This window comes from Leopardus geoffroyi, chromosome B3 (genome assembly GCF_018350155.1).
Source record: "Leopardus geoffroyi isolate Oge1 chromosome B3, O.geoffroyi_Oge1_pat1.0, whole genome shotgun sequence".
NCBI classification, from domain to species: domain Eukaryota; kingdom Metazoa; phylum Chordata; class Mammalia; order Carnivora; family Felidae; genus Leopardus; species Leopardus geoffroyi.
Window position 1 is genome coordinate 100,496,997 of NC_059337.1, and position 18,459 is coordinate 100,515,455.

Below are 18,459 nucleotides of genomic sequence, written 5' to 3' on the forward strand. Positions count from 1 at the left end.
AAACAGGGAGGGAGACAAAAATAAGAGACTCTTAAATATAGAGAACAAACAGAGTGTTGCTGGAGGGGTTGTGGGAGAGGGGATGGGCTAAATGGGTAAGGGGCTTAAGGAATCTACTCCTGAAATCATTGTTGCACCATGTGCTAACTTGGATGTAAATTATAAAAAATAAATAAGTTATAGAAAGTAAAAATTAAAAAAAAAGTGAAGCTAAAAGTCTTAGATGTTTGTTTGGGGCTGGGCAAACATCTAACAGAATTAATTTAACATTGCTAACATTGTAACATTGTAAGTAACAAATATATCATGATTTAAGAACAGTAACTAGATTTTTTTTTTTTTTTTTAATATAGGGCATGCTGTAGAAAAGAGATCCTTATCATACTTTGGTCTGCATACTTGCTTTACAAACTACTTTCGATTATATTTCAGAGAGACTTACTGTCAAAAAATTTTTTTAATCTACTGGTAAGGAAGCAAATACTTTACTAAAATACTGAATGTAGGTGTTTTCCCGTTGGAATATGTAAAATCCTACCCTATTTTTAATTTTAGAATGTCACAAAACAGGAATGCAAAATTTTTACCTAAAAGTAAATACTTTTGGATGATGAGAGATAATACTTTGGATAATGACAGCAATATTTAAGAACTAAGATTTTGTCCCAATTTGTGTAGTCTCATTTGTTTTGGACTAATGCAGGTTCTAGAAATCTGATCTACATATTTTTTACTGCAATAACTACTTATTTTCATTTCATATGCAAATTTGTCCTTGTTTCCTGCTAAAAATTCTCTTGAGTATACAAAAATCTTCAGGTCCTAATTTGGGGTACCACAAAAATGCTTTTTTTTTTAATTAAAAAAATTTTTTTTAATGTTTATTATTGAGAGACACAGAGAGACAGAGCATAAGCATGAGAGGGGCAGAGAGAAGGGGATACACAGACTCTGAAGCAGTCTCCAGGCTCCAGCTGTCAGCACAAAGCCCGACATGGGGGCTCGAACTCTCAAGCTGTGAGATCATGCCCTGAGCCGAAGTCGGACGCTTAACCGACTGAGCCATTCAGTCACCCAAAAACAGAAGTGCTTCTAATCTAGATGATTTGATTTTTCACCTCTTTCTTTTGAGCCTTAAAAGTAGAACTTCTAAGGACATAAAATAGCTACTTTTTCCTCTTGGATACAAATTATTACACAAAGAAATAACAGGCACAGAGACTACAAACGCCAAAGGGACACATGCCTGATAGGGACAGTAGGTCACAAAAAAGAAACAAGCACATAAACACACACACACACACACACACACACACACACACACACGAGAATGGTTTTGAAGCAATTAATTTTTCCCCTGAAGTAATTCATTTTGAAGGTAAAAATCTATCTTTGAAACTCAACTTCAGGCATCACCTCTTTTGGAAAGCTACCCCTGGGGTACCACTCATCCCCTGCTGGGTTAACTGTCTCCTATGTGCTCCCATGGCACTCCACATACTCCTACATAAGGATTACCTCACTCCTTTGAATTTATATAGTTCACTTCCTCCCTCTAGAGTTTACAATCCTTGAGAGCAAATCATGTTTGTTCATTTTGTATTCCCAGTCTTCAGCACTGTACTTCTAGAAAGCACACACTAGATGCTCAATATTTATTTGTGAAGTGGATGTGTGAATGAATGAATGAATGAATGAATGCTGTCTACTGTCACTGTCATTCCCTGGAGACCAGCATCACAGTCTGATGATGACTAGGTACCTCACATCATCTATGGTAGTGCTCTGTGCTCCAGACTACACAGGTCCAAGTAGTAGGAATGCACTCAGAGCAAGGGAAGCAAGCAGTGAAGGCAAATAACCCATCACATCCAACATTTTACCAATCTATACCTTAACTACAAAGGAAGCTAGAAGAAGCCACAAACCATAAAGGAATGCAAGGTGCATTCACAGCAGAGATGGCTTTGGCCCAGAGATCCCAAAGAGGGAAGACAGGACAATGGTAGATTGGAAACCCTCTGACTTTTACCTACGAAATTGAGCAGGAGGTATTTCCAACTACAACAAAAGGTAGCAGGGCAGCTAAGGAGGTAGGGCAGGGATGGAGGAATTTCAATAGATGGAGAAGGCCCAGCAAAGGAGAGGCAGGAAGATACTTGGAAACCACAGCCATGTGACAGTTCAGATAAGCCTGCCAACAGGCAGAACCTGATCACTGGAAGAAAGGTTGGCAGGCATGATGCCAGGTCCAGTTCTAGAAACTAGAGAAGCAGGCATGTTACAGGAATAGAGTCTCAAGAAAAGATTAAGGAAGAAATGCAATTAACAGACCCAGGGCAGAATCTTGGAAAACAAAGCAGTCTTAGTACCTAAACCAAAAGATGGACATTGATCTGGAACAAGGGTGACCTGATACTGTGAACTGTGTGGCAGCTTCAGGAAGTGCTAAGGCTGCTTAAATAATCGTCACACTATCTCCTAAACTGAAACAGATTCTGACCCTACCATAAGAACGTGAATTTTTTTTTAATTCTTTTTTAAATTTTTATTTATTTTTGAGAGAGAGCAGGGGAGGGGCAGAGACAGAGAGAGGGAGACACAGAATCTGAAGCAGGCTCCAGGCTCTGAGCTGTCAGCACAGAGCCAGATGCAGGGCTCTAACTCACAAACCATGAGATTACGATCTGAGCCGAAGTGGGACACTTAACTGACTAAGCCACCCAGGCACCCCAAGAATCTGAATTTTTTTTTAAATGCACCCCGCGCTCCCTACCACACACATGCACAAAGTGACTGATGCATGCTAAAAGTTGGAGCTCATTGATCCATGCTTTAGGTGATAATCAGCCTTGGGTACGGAGCCAAACTAATAGGTGGCAAATAGAAGGCCCTTGCGGAGGAATGTAGATATAAGGACCAGGGTAGGCCTGACATAATGTCACCCAGCTTAAAGTCCTAGTCTCTTACCAGTTGAAAAGCTTTTGAAGGCCCTTCTACTGCAAACTCCCAAGCACACAACAATCCCCTCCTATATACTCTGAAGAAGGAGGCAATATATAACAATGGTTAGCATGTAGGCCCTGGACTCAAGTCTCCTTAGGGTAGAATCCCATCTCTGCTACTTACCAATTTTAAACATACCCAAATTTTTTAACCTCTCTTAAGCCTTAGTTTCCCATGTGAACACAATATAGCAATACTAATAGTTCCAATCTCAAAGAGTTGATATCAAGATGAAATGACATAATATAAATGCCACTGTTAGTATTACCCTACCACTGCTTAAATGCTTCTGGTGAAAGTGGACATACGATTACCCCAAAGCAACTCACATTTTTTTTTAATGGATAAGAAAAAACGGCCAAGTTTGCAGCTAAAATTTTCCAAAACTTTTACATCTGTCACCCCACTGGAACATAGATCTAGACAGCCAAAAGTTAGCTGCAGAGGTAGCCTCAATTACTTTCTCCATGGACTCTGACTGGTTTGGACCAAATACCAAAATATAAAAGGCAAGAGAAAAGAAAATAACATGGGCCTGCTTGTTCCCTATTTTCTGCTTACAGGTACTCTTTAATTTACAATGAAAGACAAAAAAAAAAAAATTCTAAATAGTTTCCTTCTGTGCCAACAACTTCTAGTCCTACCAGACTATCATTTTTTTCCAAAGCACTTTGAGAATATATTCCTCATACTTGTATGAAATATGAAATACCTTTTAAAAGTGCTCAAAGTGGGTTTTTTTGGCAAAGACCTTTAGTTGTATGTAATTTTAGAGTGTTCTGTGACTATTAAAAAGAACTTGAAAACTATTCATTGAAAAAAAATTGATGGGGGTGTCTGGCTGGCTCAGTCAGAAGAGCTTGGAACTCTTGATCTCAGGGTCCTGAGTTCAAGCCCTATGTTGGGTGTAGAGATTACTTAAATTAATAAAACTCGCTGACAGCATGGACCCTGCTTAGGATTCTCTCTCTCCCTCTCTCTCTGCCCTCCCCAGCTCTCTAGCACACACTCTCTCTCGCTCTCTCTAAATAAACTTTTCAAAAGTTAAAAAAACAAAAAAACAAAGAATGTTGACAGAGACACCTCTGTTAATGGAAACAAGGAAACACCAAAGATTCTATACTGGGTGGTTCCAAGGACAGAGAATGCTATGAGCTATTTCTGCTTTAAAGCCTTAGTCTTTACAACTTTAAATTGTTGTTAAATAACCCAACGTATAGCAACCAATGAGACACATGCTTTGTTCCACATGCTTTGTTCACAAAGGCCTGGAAGGCAATAAGTACTCAGAGACAATGGACATCTCTCCAGTATAACTTGTTTCAAAGATCCCTCTGACTAAGTTTCAATCCAGGCTTATTTCCACCTACCATGCAACATATTCCCAAGTGTCTCTTCTGTGGCCTAGCCACTCTAACAAATAAAAACTATTTTGAAATTGAGCTAAATAAGACACTAGACAGGTAAATCTGCTGAAATAGATGTAGGCAAGTATATCTACAATGCACTCCAAATGAAAATAATCCATCTTGAAATAGTCATTTTGGATGATCTGAACTATTCCCCTTTCATTAGCCTGATAGAGATTTACTACACTCATAAGTAAGTGGATCTGAGTGTTATTAGCACTAGCCATAATACGATTAATAAAACATTTGGACTACATGGGAGTTTTACAAACTCATTTCTAATTAATTTAAATGAAAAACATGTCCATACTGCCTCCATATCTGGGCTTCAATATTTCTTCTGAGTTTACTTCTTAATCCTGGGATTCCATGCATTGGGACTAAAGTTCTGTTACATTCATTCTCTCTAATGGTGCATAATGGGGAAAAGGAAATAAGAAATTCTGTCAAAAGGAAAACAAGAAATCTTGTCTGAAGAATCTTCACTCATGGGGCGCCTGGGTGGCTCAGTCAGTTGAGCATCTGACTTCAGTTCAGGTCATGATACCACAGCTCGTGGGTTCGAGGCCCACATCAGACTCTGTGCTGACAGCTCAGAGCCTGGAGCCTGCTTCAGATTCTGTCTCTCCCTCTCTCTCTCTCAAAAATAAATAAACATTAAAAAAAATTTTTTTAAGAATCTTCATTTACTTGAAGCTCATACCTATTACAACAAATACAAATATTATTTTGGTTTAAAGAAAGGGTAGGTCATGATCATGGGGTTCTTTACACAAACTGTTACAGGCTTGTATACCAAAAGGGGAGGAAAAGGCCAATTTTCTGTGCAAAAATGAAAAAAAAAAAAAACCTAAATAGAATGATAAAATAAAAAGTGGGAAGCTGTATATAAGGAAGATTTGCAAGTCTAAGGCAATCTATCACTTATTTGCAGCAACTAACACAGAAGCACTGCTATCAAAAGAATTTACAACTTGGGGCGCCTGGGTGGCGCAGTCGGTTAAGCGTCCGACTTCAGCCAGGTCACGATCTCGCGGTCCGTGAGTTTGAGCCCCGCGTCGGGCTCTGGGCTGATGGCTCGGAGCCTGGAGCCTGTTTCCGATTCTGTGTCTCCCTCTCTCTCTGCCCCTCCCCCGTTCATGCTCTGTCTCTCTCTGTCCCAAAAATAAATAAACGTTGAAAAAAAATTTAAAAAAAAAAAAAGAATTTACAACATACAGTGAAAATGGTTTTAGTAGGATTTGATGTCAACAGACATATGTAGTAACTGACAAACTTTGAAGATTCATTTGGAGCTATCCACCCATCTGAAAGATGAATTCCAGAAAAACATGCAAATGGCCCACTCAGCAGAAAATGGAAAGAATATATTCCTGCTAGCATAGTGCTAACATCCTGTATTATAACTTGCCTAATACTTGCTAAGCACCCATTATGTACCAGGCTCAGTACTCTGGAGTATCAAGAAATGGGACTAAATTTTTAAATTTTTAGTTTATTTTTTGATCTCTTAAAACTCGTTCACAGTAGGCTTCCATGAATGTTTATTAAATTTAATCTGATTATTTGTAGGCTCTGCACATTTTACTTCAATGACTTTCTAAGGCTAAAGAACCACATGTTGCTTTGGCTCAAATTAGAGCTGATATTCTGTTAACTGAACCCCTATACCGGGCCCCCATGCAAGAGGGTAATGAGGGATGATGATGCATAATTCAAAGTAGAAGTGGTTCGAGAGAGTGGCAACAGACAGGGAGAAAAAGTCTATTAACAAAACAGATTCAACAGGACTTTGCAGCTAATTGGGTACGGCAAAGAGAATGAAAGATTTTAACTTGAAATATTTTTTTAAACAGGGTTTTGTGTTGTTTGTTTGTTTGTTTGGTTTTATTTACCTATTTCGACAGAGAGAGAGAGAGAGAGAGAGAGAGAACAAACAGGGGATGGGCAGAGAGAATCTTTTTTTTTTTAATGTTCATTTATTTTTGAGAGAGAGAGAGGGAAGCAGAGAGAGGGACCCAGGATCCAAAGCAGGCTCCGTGCTGACAGCAGAGTGTCCGATGCAGGGCTTGAACTGGTAAACCTCAAGATCATGACCTGAGCCGAAGTCAGATGCTTAAACTTCTGAGCCACCCAGGTGCCCCAGAAAAGAGAGAATCTTAAGCAGGCTCCACGCTAAGCTGTCAACCTGAAGCCTGACTCGGGGCTGGAAGCCACAAACCATGAGATCATGACCTGAGCCCAAATCAGAAGTCCCCTGCTTAAGCAACTGAGACACCCAGATGCCCCTTTAACTTGTATTTCTAAACGCTAGGTCAACATTTAGTTTTTGATTTAGTGTCTAGCAATATTTACTGACTTGTTTGTTTAAGATTTTACTTTGTAAGTAATCTCTACAACCAACATGGGGCTCCAACTTACAACTCTAAGATCAAGAGTCACATGCTCTACTGACGGAGTCAGCCAGGCACCCCTGCTAACTTGTTGTTTTTTTAATGTTTATTTATTTTTGAGAGTGAGACCACAGAGCAGGGCAGGGGCAGAGAGAGGGAGACATAGGATCTGAAGCAGGATCTGCACTGTCAGCACAGAGCCCTATGTGGGCTCGAACTCAGGAACTGTGAGGTCATGACCTGAGCTGAAGTTGAATGCTTAACTAAGCCCCCCAGGCACCCCTTCTCACTTGTTTTTTTAAAATGCTTAGGATCTCTGCCTCTCCCCAATCTCCAAAGAACTTTATTCACTAACTTGTAAGTTCTTAAAGGCAGGGATCACACCATAGTTATCTCTATATTCCAAACACTCAGGTCAACATACACACTGTGTATAAATGTTTGTTGAATGAATAATTTCCACCATTCATCTCCCCTTATCTTTTCTTCCACCATTTATTTCCTTTATTTCTGTGTGTGTGTGTCTCGTTTCCATTCACATCTATATGCTGGTCTCCAATTTTCTCTTCATATCTGTTATTGCTTGTTCCATCTCCCCATTTCCCACCTTACCCCATCTCTTCCATTACTGACCATAGTAGAACTAAAATGTATTCTTTTTCAGTCTATTGAACTGAAATTGATGGTCTCTGTTCTTAAGTTGATTTAAATGGATCATTTTTAATTTTTCTTAAATTTGTTTTTTACTATGGGACCCTCAATTTATTATTTTTTAAAGTTGATTCTGAAAAAAAAAAAAAACCTGTCACTTTTGTTCTAAATGGAAAAGAAAGGGATCTAACAGATTTTTGTGTTGGGGGAGTATTCAAATCTTGAAAATGTTACAAAACGGGGGGAGGGGGGAAGCTTAAATACTAATCAGAAGGAAAAAAGTGTAAAAAATTTAAAACTCCCCAATCTTAATCAGATATCTAAAAAGGTTATTGGAGAGGAAAGTGAAAGTCGAAAGCTCAACATGTACTTTTATTCCATTATCTAAAAATCTAGACTATAGTTGAAGATGTTATATTGGACATCTTCTTTCAACACTAAATACCTTATTTTGAAGTCTCTTATTGTACTTTATTTTTAAATGTTTACACTTTGTGTTATGTTATATTTGTAACCTGAAGAAAAACGAACCTTCTTCCTTTTAAGTACTTGACTGTATGCAGTTTGCAACGTAAAGGAGCTTTTCCATCTTAGTTGGAAAGCAGCAATTTCCTTTTAACCTCTTACTCATAGCCAGATAACACCTCAAATCATTCAGCAAAACGACAGGATGCAAGAATATAAAAGTGAAAGAGACAGTTCTTCCTCCCATAATATGTAAAGCTGTTTCTTTCCTCTGTGAAATAGTAGCATTGCCCCTACACAAATGTTATTTCTGATAAAAAAAAAAAATAATAGTAAAATCCACTTAAAAGGAAAAATTTGGATTGCCTATCTCAATTTTGTATAAAATGTAATTTTTATCAACAGAAGCCAACCAAAACGCGACTTTAAGAGTAATTATATTAAAATACAGGATCATGTAGACCAGAAAACCTCTAGATTTCTTTAATTTTTTTTTTTTTTTCCTCAAGGAACCCACATCTCATGATCATAATAAGCTTGTAATCAAACTTGTGCGCTGAGGGGTAAGGCTCATCCTCCCAATTCAGACGAGCCAAATGGGTGTCACGGTAAGAGAATCTCATTACATTTAGTAAATAGAAAGGACACACAGGGCGAGTAGACACTGCAAGCCGCGGCCTCAAAAACACGAGGCAGATGGCTTAGAAACAGGAAAGCCTCACGAAACGATTCTCCTGCCTGACAACGACATCTGAAAGTAGCCTCCCCCACCCTATACAAAGGCGTACCCTGCCCAGGAAGGATGGCAAAGGCACCTGGCATGAACACATCGAACGCAGTTCCAGGTCAAGTTAGAAGTTAGGAAGACCCAGGTTCCGCGAAAATAGCAAATACTGAGTGTGCGTGCAGTGTGCACGCCCTCCCCGGGCAGGGAAGACCAACAAAGATGTATAAACCAACTCGGTAAAATCATACAGCATGCACCCACACCTGTCCCCCCACAACGGATCCGAAGCGCCGGAGGGCACGCTGACGTCCAGGCTGCGGTGGGAGACCTGTACAGACCACGCCAGGCAAGCCGCAGAGGGCTGAGCCCGGCCAGGGAGCAGAAGCTCAGGGGGCTCATCCCGGAGGGTGGAGACGCAGAGGCACTCCTAGCCCCTCACCTGCCGGGGTGCGCGGGACAGAGCGCAGGGCGGAGGCGGGAAGCACCGGGAGCGGCCGCGCGGCCGCGCACAACCCTCACCTGGCAGAAGCACCTTTGCGCCGCCGTCTCCGGGGGCTGCTGCCCACCGCGACCCGAGCCGAGCAGCCACACGGCCCCCACGAGGCCGATCAGGAAGCCCCAGCGGCGGCCCATAGCCGCTCTGGCCGCTCGTCGCCCGGCCCCTCCCGGTCCCAGCACTCGGGCGCAGGCCGCGCGTCCGCTGATGAAGCCCGCGCGGGCCGGCCCCCGGCGACGCCCCACCTCCCGGCCGCCTCCCAGGCCCGCCCTCGGCTCTCCCGCCTCTCAGCGGCCGCCACCTCCCGGCTGAGCCTGCGGACGTGCCAAGGCGCCCGCTCCGGCCGCCCAGGGCCTCGGGTCGGCTTCCTTCCCCGCGCGTGAGGCTGACGCACGAGCCCGCTTCCCGGCTCGGCCCCGCCCGGAGCACCGCGCCCGTCCCCGGCCCCCAACGCCCGGTGCCTGGAGCCTGGCCCCGGCGCGCCCGCCGCAACCCCAGCGCGGGCGTTGGGGGTCCTTCCCGCCGCCACCGCGCGAGCGAGCGAGCGAGAAACCCGAGGGGTCTGGGTCTCCCCGCAGGGCCCGCCCCACCCCGCGCAGTCCCGGCCAATCCTTCGGTCTCTCCAGACGAGGAAGTCAAACAGTACCAATTACGCATCCACAGTGTCCCTGACAGTCTTAAAGCTGAAAGGGATTATGAGTGATAACCTAGACCAGGGCTGCATAATAGTTTCTAGTCGTCACATCGAAAGAGCAAAAAGAAACAGGTGAAGTTCATTTTAATAATCTATTTTATTCAACCCAATATGTGCAAAACATTTCAAAATACACTCAATATTAAATTATCCATATTTTATGTGTTGTTTTTGAGATCTGGTGTGCATTTTATGCAAACTAGCCACATTTCTAGTCAAATGTAGCGAGTGGCTACTGTATCCGTCAGCACAGGTGGAAACTACCCTCTCATTTCATAGGAGGAAACAGGCCCAGAGTGAGGCGATGATGTGAGAGCAAGGGGCGAGCTGGATAGTGAGAGAGCCATGTCCTATAAATCCCAGCCATGGGTCTAGTCTAAAAGCTCCCCCCCACCCCCGGAGAAATTTTCATGGTGAAACTGGAAAGCTTCCCAACACCTTACACATTAAAATTTCAAATTAAAAATTTTTTGGTATGTCATTTTTTAAAAGCCACCATTTAATGAAGTAGCTTAGGATATGGTAGGCCCCAAATAGGTTTTACTTCTGTTTTTCTAGCTGAGAAAAATAAGCGTAGAAAGTTTATATATGTTACTCAAAGTCACATGGTATGATAGAGATGAGACTCAAACTCAGATTATTTCTTACTTCAATGCCCATAACCTCTGGTCTGTCCATCACTTATTAATCCAATCTCCCTCTTTACCTAGGAAGTTCGTTTTCATCAGACCTGTGTACCGATCTATTTATCTCTCCAGGGCCCAACCCAGCTCACTCATTCCCTGTTCTATGTGGTCTTCTTGGTTTCCTCTTCACCCATTTCCAGTCTCTAAATGAGTTTTGATTCAATAAACTTTATGCCAGACTGAGCTAGACATTACAGATATGAAGATACAGAAGGCCCAATCCCTGCACATGGAGAGACACCCCATGGAACTTAGCAGGTGATCTTTTTTTTTTTTTTTTTAATTTTTTTTTCAACGTTTATTTATTTTTGGGACAGAGAGAGACAGAGCATGAACGGGGGAGGGGCAGAGAGAGAGGGAGACACAGAATCAGAAACAGGCTCCAGGCTCTGAGCCATCAGCCCAGAGCCCGATGCGGGGCTCGAACTCACGGACCGCGAGATCGTGACCTGGCTGAAGTCGGACGCTTAACCGACTGCGCCACCCAGGCGCCCCAGCAGGTGATCTTTGATGACATTTCTACTTCATGTTTCTACAACTGAATCGTAATCGCTTTAAACTCCTTAAGCAGGATTATGTCACAAACATACCTGTGACTCTCAATACCTTAACAAAGCTTCTCTTTGCAAGTGTTTGTAAAATGAATGAATGTTTTATATTGTGTATATATATATATATTATATATTAATGTATATAATATATATATTAATACTGGCTACGGTATTAATATCTGAAGATATCAAAATATCTATCAAAAATAAGAGACATAATATGAAAATGGAAAAACTAAACAATAAAGCCTAAAACTGCAGAAGGAAGCAATCTGAACATGAATCAGCTCTGGATTTCACCCTGATGCAATAAGCCTGTAATTTGGGAGAGCTTAAAACTGTCAATGTTCTCAGGATGAAAGCTTCCATTCCTAAGATTTGAACTCTTGCCCACAACAAATTTAGCAAACTTGTAATCAGAAACAATCACCATATAAGACTATTTTTTATTTTATTGTTTTTTCAGCTTTATTGAGGTATAATTGACTAATAAAATTTTAAATGTATGTCATAATGATTTGGTATACAGATAACATTGTGAAAGGATCCCCCCATCAAGTCCATTAACACATCCATCATCTCACATATTTACCCTTTCTTCCTTCTTGGTGAGAACATTTAAGTTCAACTCCCTTAGCAAATTTCAATTTTACAATACAGTGTTTCCAACGATAGGCACCATATTATACATTAGATCCTCAGAGTTTATTCATCTTATATTAGAAGCTTTATACCCTTTTACCAAAGTCTCCCTATTTTTCTTTTTTTAATTTCACATATAAGTGAAACCATGCATTTGTCTTTCTCTGTCTGGTTTATTTCACTTAGCATGATGCCCTCAAGGCCTATCCATGTTGTAGCAAACAGCAGGGTTTCCTTCTTTCTCATAGCTGAATAATAACCCATTGTATATGTATACCACACCCCCTTTATCCATGTAGCCATTGTTGGACACTTAGGTCATTTCCAAACTTTGGCAATTGGGAATAGGCGACATCAAACGTGGGAGTGCAGACACCTTTTCAAGATAATGGTTTCATGTACACCCAGAAGTGGGATTGCTGGATTTTGCTTTATTATCTTGATAATTATCATTTTTCCTTTCAGATTTGTAAGGGACTTTAGAATGTGCAAAATACAGTTTTGTGCACCTGATGTAACTACACTGACACTTCCCTAAGAATCCTTCAATTTGGTCCTTTGTGTGAGTTCAGTTTTTCCACTCTGCCTTCTCTGGCAGTCATCTCACCTGTGTTAGGGCCTAGGCAATAACTCATTAGTCATTCAGGAACTATTAAGGAGCACCCACAGGATACATAGTTCAACCTTTGCTTTCCAAAAGTCCAGCCTCCAATTTATTATACCTTAGCTAAACAACATTAAATTTTTTACAGATGAACAAGGCCATCTAGTTATTCTAATACTAGTGATTATAACAACAACATAACTTAGATTTAGTGTACACAGCATTTCTTGATGGAATTCTGATTACTATGTAAACAACAGCTGTTATTATTATTTTTAATGACCAAAGCAGGAAATGGCTTGAGCCCAATTTCTCAAAATGGGGCATGGAGATTTACGTAGGGAGCTTCTCGGTACCTAAACATTTTCTGGCACTGAGTAGGCTAGAAGGAACTAATTTAAAGAGAAAAATTTGGTCAAGGAAAAGGAGTATTATGACACGAGGAAAAAAGGCTAAGTAAAAACCTAAAGGTTTTATTAGATCTATTTATCTAATATTCATTGACTATAAATGTGCACATGGTACATTGCTAGAATTTTCTCTCAAGATGCTTGAGATTATTTGAGCTGGGGGAGAAATACCACCTAAGCTCTATCTTCACCTCCTCTCCCTCATATTCCTGGAAGAACAAGCTACATATAGTAGAAACTGATAAGTTCCCATTTATACCTTACCCCACTGTGCGGCCTGATTTCCAACTCTACCTTCCTACTCCTCTACACCTGGCCTTGTTACAGCCAAATTAATTACCATTTTCATGAGATCATGAAATCTCTGCTGCATTTTGACAATGCTGATTTCTCCTTCCTTCGATTCTACTTTCTATGTACCAAACACTCCAGATTCTCCTTACACATTTCTTTTTTAAAAGCATGTTTATTTATTTTGAGAGAGAGCACAAAGAGAGAATCCCAAGCAGGCTCCATGCTGTCAGCACAGAGCCCAATACGGGCTTGATCCCATGAACCATGAGATCATGACGTGAGCTGAAATCAAAAGTCAGATGCTTAACCGACTGAGCCTCCCAGGCACCCCTCCCTCCTTATACTTTTCTAATATTATTTAACTGTTGATCTATTGATCAACCACGTTTGCCAGTTCTTTCTTCAATTTAGTCCCTCCTCTTCATCTTTATGACCAAGGACTTAGTTTCAGCCCTTATTGTCACTCACCTGATTTATTGTCACAGTTTCCTAAATGATCATCCAGCCTCTAGGCTTGCACCTATTCCAAACAGCCTCCATGCTAGCCTAGTTTCTCAAAAATAGCAATCTGGAGCACCTGGGTGGCTCAGTCAGTTAAGCATCCGACTTCGGCTCAGGTCATGATCTCGCAGTTCGTGAGTTCGAGCCCCGCGTCAGGCTCTGTGCAGACAGCTCAGAGCCTGGATCCTGCTTCAGATTGTGTGTCTCCCTCTCTCTCTTCCCCTCCCCAGCTTGCTCTCTGTCTCTCTCTCTCAATAAATAAATAACTAAATAACTAACTAAATATTTAAAAAATAGAAATCTGATCATGTCACACCTCTGTTTAAAATCTTCAATGCTCCCAACTATCTGAGGACTCAAATTCAAAATTCTCAGCATGACATTCAAGGTCGTCATGATCTGGCCTCACCTCTTTCTCTAGCTAGATCTCCAATACCTCTCTGCCTTACCGTCACTCAACTATTAACAATTCCCCACATAGACCTTTTTTCCACCCTCCATGTCTTTATTCACCCTATTTCCACTCCTGAAATGTCTTCTGCCCTGTCCCACACCAACTGCTCTCACTTCATCTGGCTAACTCCTTTAAGATTCAGCTCAGGCAACTGCTACCTCCATGAAGTCTTCTGTAACTCCTCTGTGCCTGGATTAGGTTTCTCCTCCTTGGTTCCATAAGTTCATATAATTGTGCTTAGCACATGGAATCAAATAGGTATTTATGTAGAATTTCTTCCCCTTTCAACAGAGGGGTAGTGAACTTGCCTCGGTAGTCTCGGGTTGCCCAGCACTTAGCATTTTGTGTGTGCTTCACAAGATGACTTCTGAGTGAATTAATGAATGTACACATAAATTAACTAATGAACTTGAAAAGATAACAGCATGAGATGTCACAGGGCAATGTGTGATTATGTTTTAAACAAACACTATTAGCTTACAGGCAAAGCAATCATTTGGGGCAGAAGTAAATCTGGATGGGACAGAGGACACAATTGAATTGGAATTGACAAGAGAAAATTCACAAAAGGTGTGGATGTGGGAGAATTGGTGACAAAGTAGGAGCTCAACTACCACCTGACAGGTTAGAAAAAAACAAAAGAAACTTATCTAAAATTCATATAGAAAACATTTCAATATCAAGATTATCCAGTCAAGAAACAAGTGTGGCTCCAAACTCAGGGACTCTAGACTCAGCATGATTCCAAGCAGAACAGACAGAGTTCCAAAGTGAAAAAAGGGTGGAGTAAGTGAAGGCCCTCCCTGCTGAATGTTAAAACTTCTCCCCTACCACCAGCAGATCACATGTAACTTTCAGCTCCAAAACTTGCAGACCTTATGCATACCTGCTTTCCACTCATTGCCTCATGCCTGACCCCTCCCTCTCCTATTCTAAAAGGAGAGTGGAGAATTCTTCTAGGAATAAACAACAGCATCTGAAACAACAGAACAGTTAGTCCCCCTACTCACACACTCAGAATTCAACTTCCTTTTTATTTAATGCCTCAGTCTATGATCAGAAAACCAAGGCTCACAATGTTGTTAAGGAAAGCCTCCAACATGACATAGCTCAAAACAAATAAGAAAATAGGAACTTTGAGTGAAAAAAAGGGAAGGAAGAAAAAACAAAAAGCTATAATCAGTATCATCAAACATGCAAGAACAGGAGTCTATAAAAAGGAAATATTAGAGAGCAAGAAACAGATCTTGGAAACTATATGATAGCCAAAATAAAAAGTTTTGACAGAAACATTGAGGAAATCTCCTAAATAGCGATATAAAAAGACAAAGAGGTAGAAATAAATGAAAAGAGATGGAAAAAATAGAAGGTTAATTAAAGGAGAACAGAGTCTGATTAATAAGGGTACCAGTAAGGGAGAACATGAAAATGGAGAGGAAATCATCTTAGAGGTTATTCAAGAAAATAGCCAAAAATGAAGGATGGCTATCTAGATTGATAGGGACACTGAGTGCCCAGTTCACTGGATGAAAAATTCCCCTGACAGATAAAATTTTCAGACAGAAAAACAAAACACCCAATATCCTACAAAGAATTAAGAATCAGAAAGGCACTGATCAGAATCAGAAGCACTGGAAGTTCCAGGACAATGGAGCAAGGCCATTTAGCCAGCCAAGCTATTAATCAAGCCTGAGAATAGAATTAAGATATTGTTATGTATGAAGAATAACGTACATCTTTAAATCTTTTCTCAGAAAATTATGGGAGGATATGATCCAACCAAAGGAGTAAACCAGAAATGAGGAGACATGGGTATCCAGAAAGAGGAGATAGCACCCAAGACAGGACTTAAGAGAAGTTCTGAGAAGACAGCCCTAGAACCCAGATTAGAGCGAGGAGGGAGGCCCCAGGAGGAGTGTCGCCATGTAAACTGGACGGACACCTGATGTGACTGACTTTATGGAAAACACTACTCAGAGGAAGTTAATAATTATATTGTAAAGTTGGGGAAAAGTGATTTAAAAAAAAAAAAAGAAGAGCATCTAAAAAATGAGGCAGCTTTTTAGGGCACCTGGGTGGCTCAGCGGGTTAAGTGTCCAACTCTTGACTGGCTCAGGTCATGAGCCTCCAGGTTCATGAGTTCGAGCACCATGTCAGGGTCTGTGCTGGTAGCATGGAGCTTGCTTGGGATTCTGTCTCTCTCTCTCTCTCTCTCTCTCTCTTTCTCTCTCTCTGCCCCTCCCCCACTCACTGTCTTTGCCTCTCTCAAAATAAATAAAAATAAACTTTAAAAAAATGAGGCAGCTTTTAAGTCCAGGAAGCTCAAATACCTTTACAATAAAACAAATGTAACTATTGTATATTGCTTGATTTATACAGCCCCACGATGAGACAAATATGGGATGTGATTTAACCAAACTTGTGTATATTATATGTATTGGAGGACAGAGGTAGGGAAAGTAGGGATCTGAAGTGATATAAGGATGCTAAATCTTTATCTTCCTTATTAGCAAGTGAAAAGATAAATCCTAAAATTGATCTATCAAGAAATAGAGCATAAGCATATTATTTACAAAGAAAACATGGAAGAAACGTGTTGAAGAGTTGGGGAATGGGACCTAGGGGTAGAATAAGGTGGGACAATGGTCTCCTCTTTCCCAATCTAAGTGTTGTAGTACTTTTTACTTTTTTAGTTTTTTTTTTTTTGTTTTTTTTTTTTAAGAGAGAGAGAGAGAGAGTATGCGTACTTGAGCAAGCAGGGGAGGGGCACAGGGAGAGAGAGAGAGGGAGAGAGAAAGAGAATCTTAAGCAGGTTTCACACTCAGCAAAGAGTCTGAGGTGGGGCTGGATCCCACGACCATGGGATCATGACCTGAGCAGAAAGCAAGAGTCAGACCCTCAACCAGGGTGCCACCCAGGCACCCCAAAGTGTTGTAGTACTTTTTTAAAAAGGTCTTTATGTATTACTTTATTAAAGAAGAGTATTTCCCAGAAGTCTAGGAATTCCAACTTCTATTCCTACCTCAACATCTTACTGCTTAGCCATAGATACATTTAATTACATGAATTCTCGTGGGCATTTAGGGAGAGATATTTGGGATGACAATTTTCTAAAAACTCAAGTGTTGTGGCTGATTTGCAAGCAAAAGTAGTTGCTACTTGCCTATCTGGTACTGTTTCCCAATTTCTCTCTAGAATAATCAGTTCCTGTCCTATTAGTTATCTGTCACTGTGTAACAGATTACCACAAAACTTAATAGCTTAAAACAAATGAATATTTATCGCCTCACAGTTTTTGTGGACTTTTGTGCAATTCAGGAGTAGTTGAACTGGGTTGTGTGACTCAGTCTCTCACTATGCTGCAATCAAGACTAGGGCTTCAGTTATCTGAAGGCTTCCTTCCCTAGGGCTGGAGGTTCTGCTTCCAAGAAGCTTCACTCATATTGCTGCTGGCAGGAAGCCTTAGTTTCTTGTTGGCTCTTCCTTGGCATGTGGGCCTTTCCATAGATCTGTTGATATGTCCTCATGGCATGACAGCTGGCTTCCCCCAGAGGGAGTAATCCAAGGGAAAGTAAGGAGGAAGCCCCAATACCTTTTATCACCTAGCCTCAGTAGTTGTATAATGTCACTTCCACTTTATTCGACTCTTCTAGAGCAAGTTGCTAGATCCAGGGAAGGGGAATTAGGCTCTACTTCTTGAAGTGGGCAATATTAAAGAATTTGTGTATGTATTTTAAAACCGCAGCACCCATCAATGACACATCATAGGTAAGTAGATTAGGAGATTATCCGTAATGTTTTTTTGAAGATCTAAATCTATCTCATCACTGTTTGTTATGACATCATTTTAAGTGACCCCCCCCAAAAAAAAACTAAGATATGCCTAGTTTTCTAAAAACTCTTTTTCTCTACTTTATGGTATTTTTATTTTTATTTTTTATATTAAAATTTTTTTAATATTTATTTTTGAGAGAGAGAGAGTGCAAGCAGGGGAGGGCAGAGAGAGAGGGAGATACAGAATCTGAGGTGGGCTCCAGGCTCCAAGCTATCAGCACAGAGCCTGATGAGGGGCTCAAACTCTCAAATCATGAGATCATGACTTGAGCTGAAGTCAGAAGCTTAACCGACTGAACCACCCAGACATCCCTCTACTGTATGATATTTTAAGGTCCTAGAGTACTGATGACTCTTCTTAGTCTTTTTGTATCTGCTTCTATTATAATATCTGATATATTCACATACCCATTCATTCAATAATTTATATATATAATCATCTTCTGGGTATACAATAATAAGCAAGAAATAGTCACAGTCCTTGTTTTCCTAGAGCTTATAATCTACTGGGTGGAAAAGACACTAAACATTTAAGCATGCTTATGAATGTAAAATTACAAGTTGAGGTACATTTTCTGATGAAGAGGGATATGGTCTTATGGGTGCATATAAAAAAGAAACAGGGCTGTTGTGAGCAGCCAT

General features: G+C 40.8%; 1 protein-coding gene across 2 annotated transcripts in view; it reads right to left on the minus strand.

Annotated features, from left to right (window-relative positions):
• ERO1A (endoplasmic reticulum oxidoreductase 1 alpha) overlaps positions 1 to 9,402 on the minus strand; it is a 47,066-nt gene extending 37,664 nt beyond the window's left edge. The window contains exon 1 of one of the 2 annotated variants that reach the window (XM_045450974.1): positions 9,171 to 9,402. In XM_045450974.1, the coding sequence (XP_045306930.1) occupies positions 9,171 to 9,284 (114 nt within the window). In that variant the 5' untranslated portion in view covers positions 9,285 to 9,402. The remainder of the gene's footprint in view (positions 1 to 9,170) is intronic. The other variant, XM_045450973.1, reaches the window with a different exon arrangement.
• Positions 9,403 to 18,459: the final 9,057 nt, after the last annotated feature.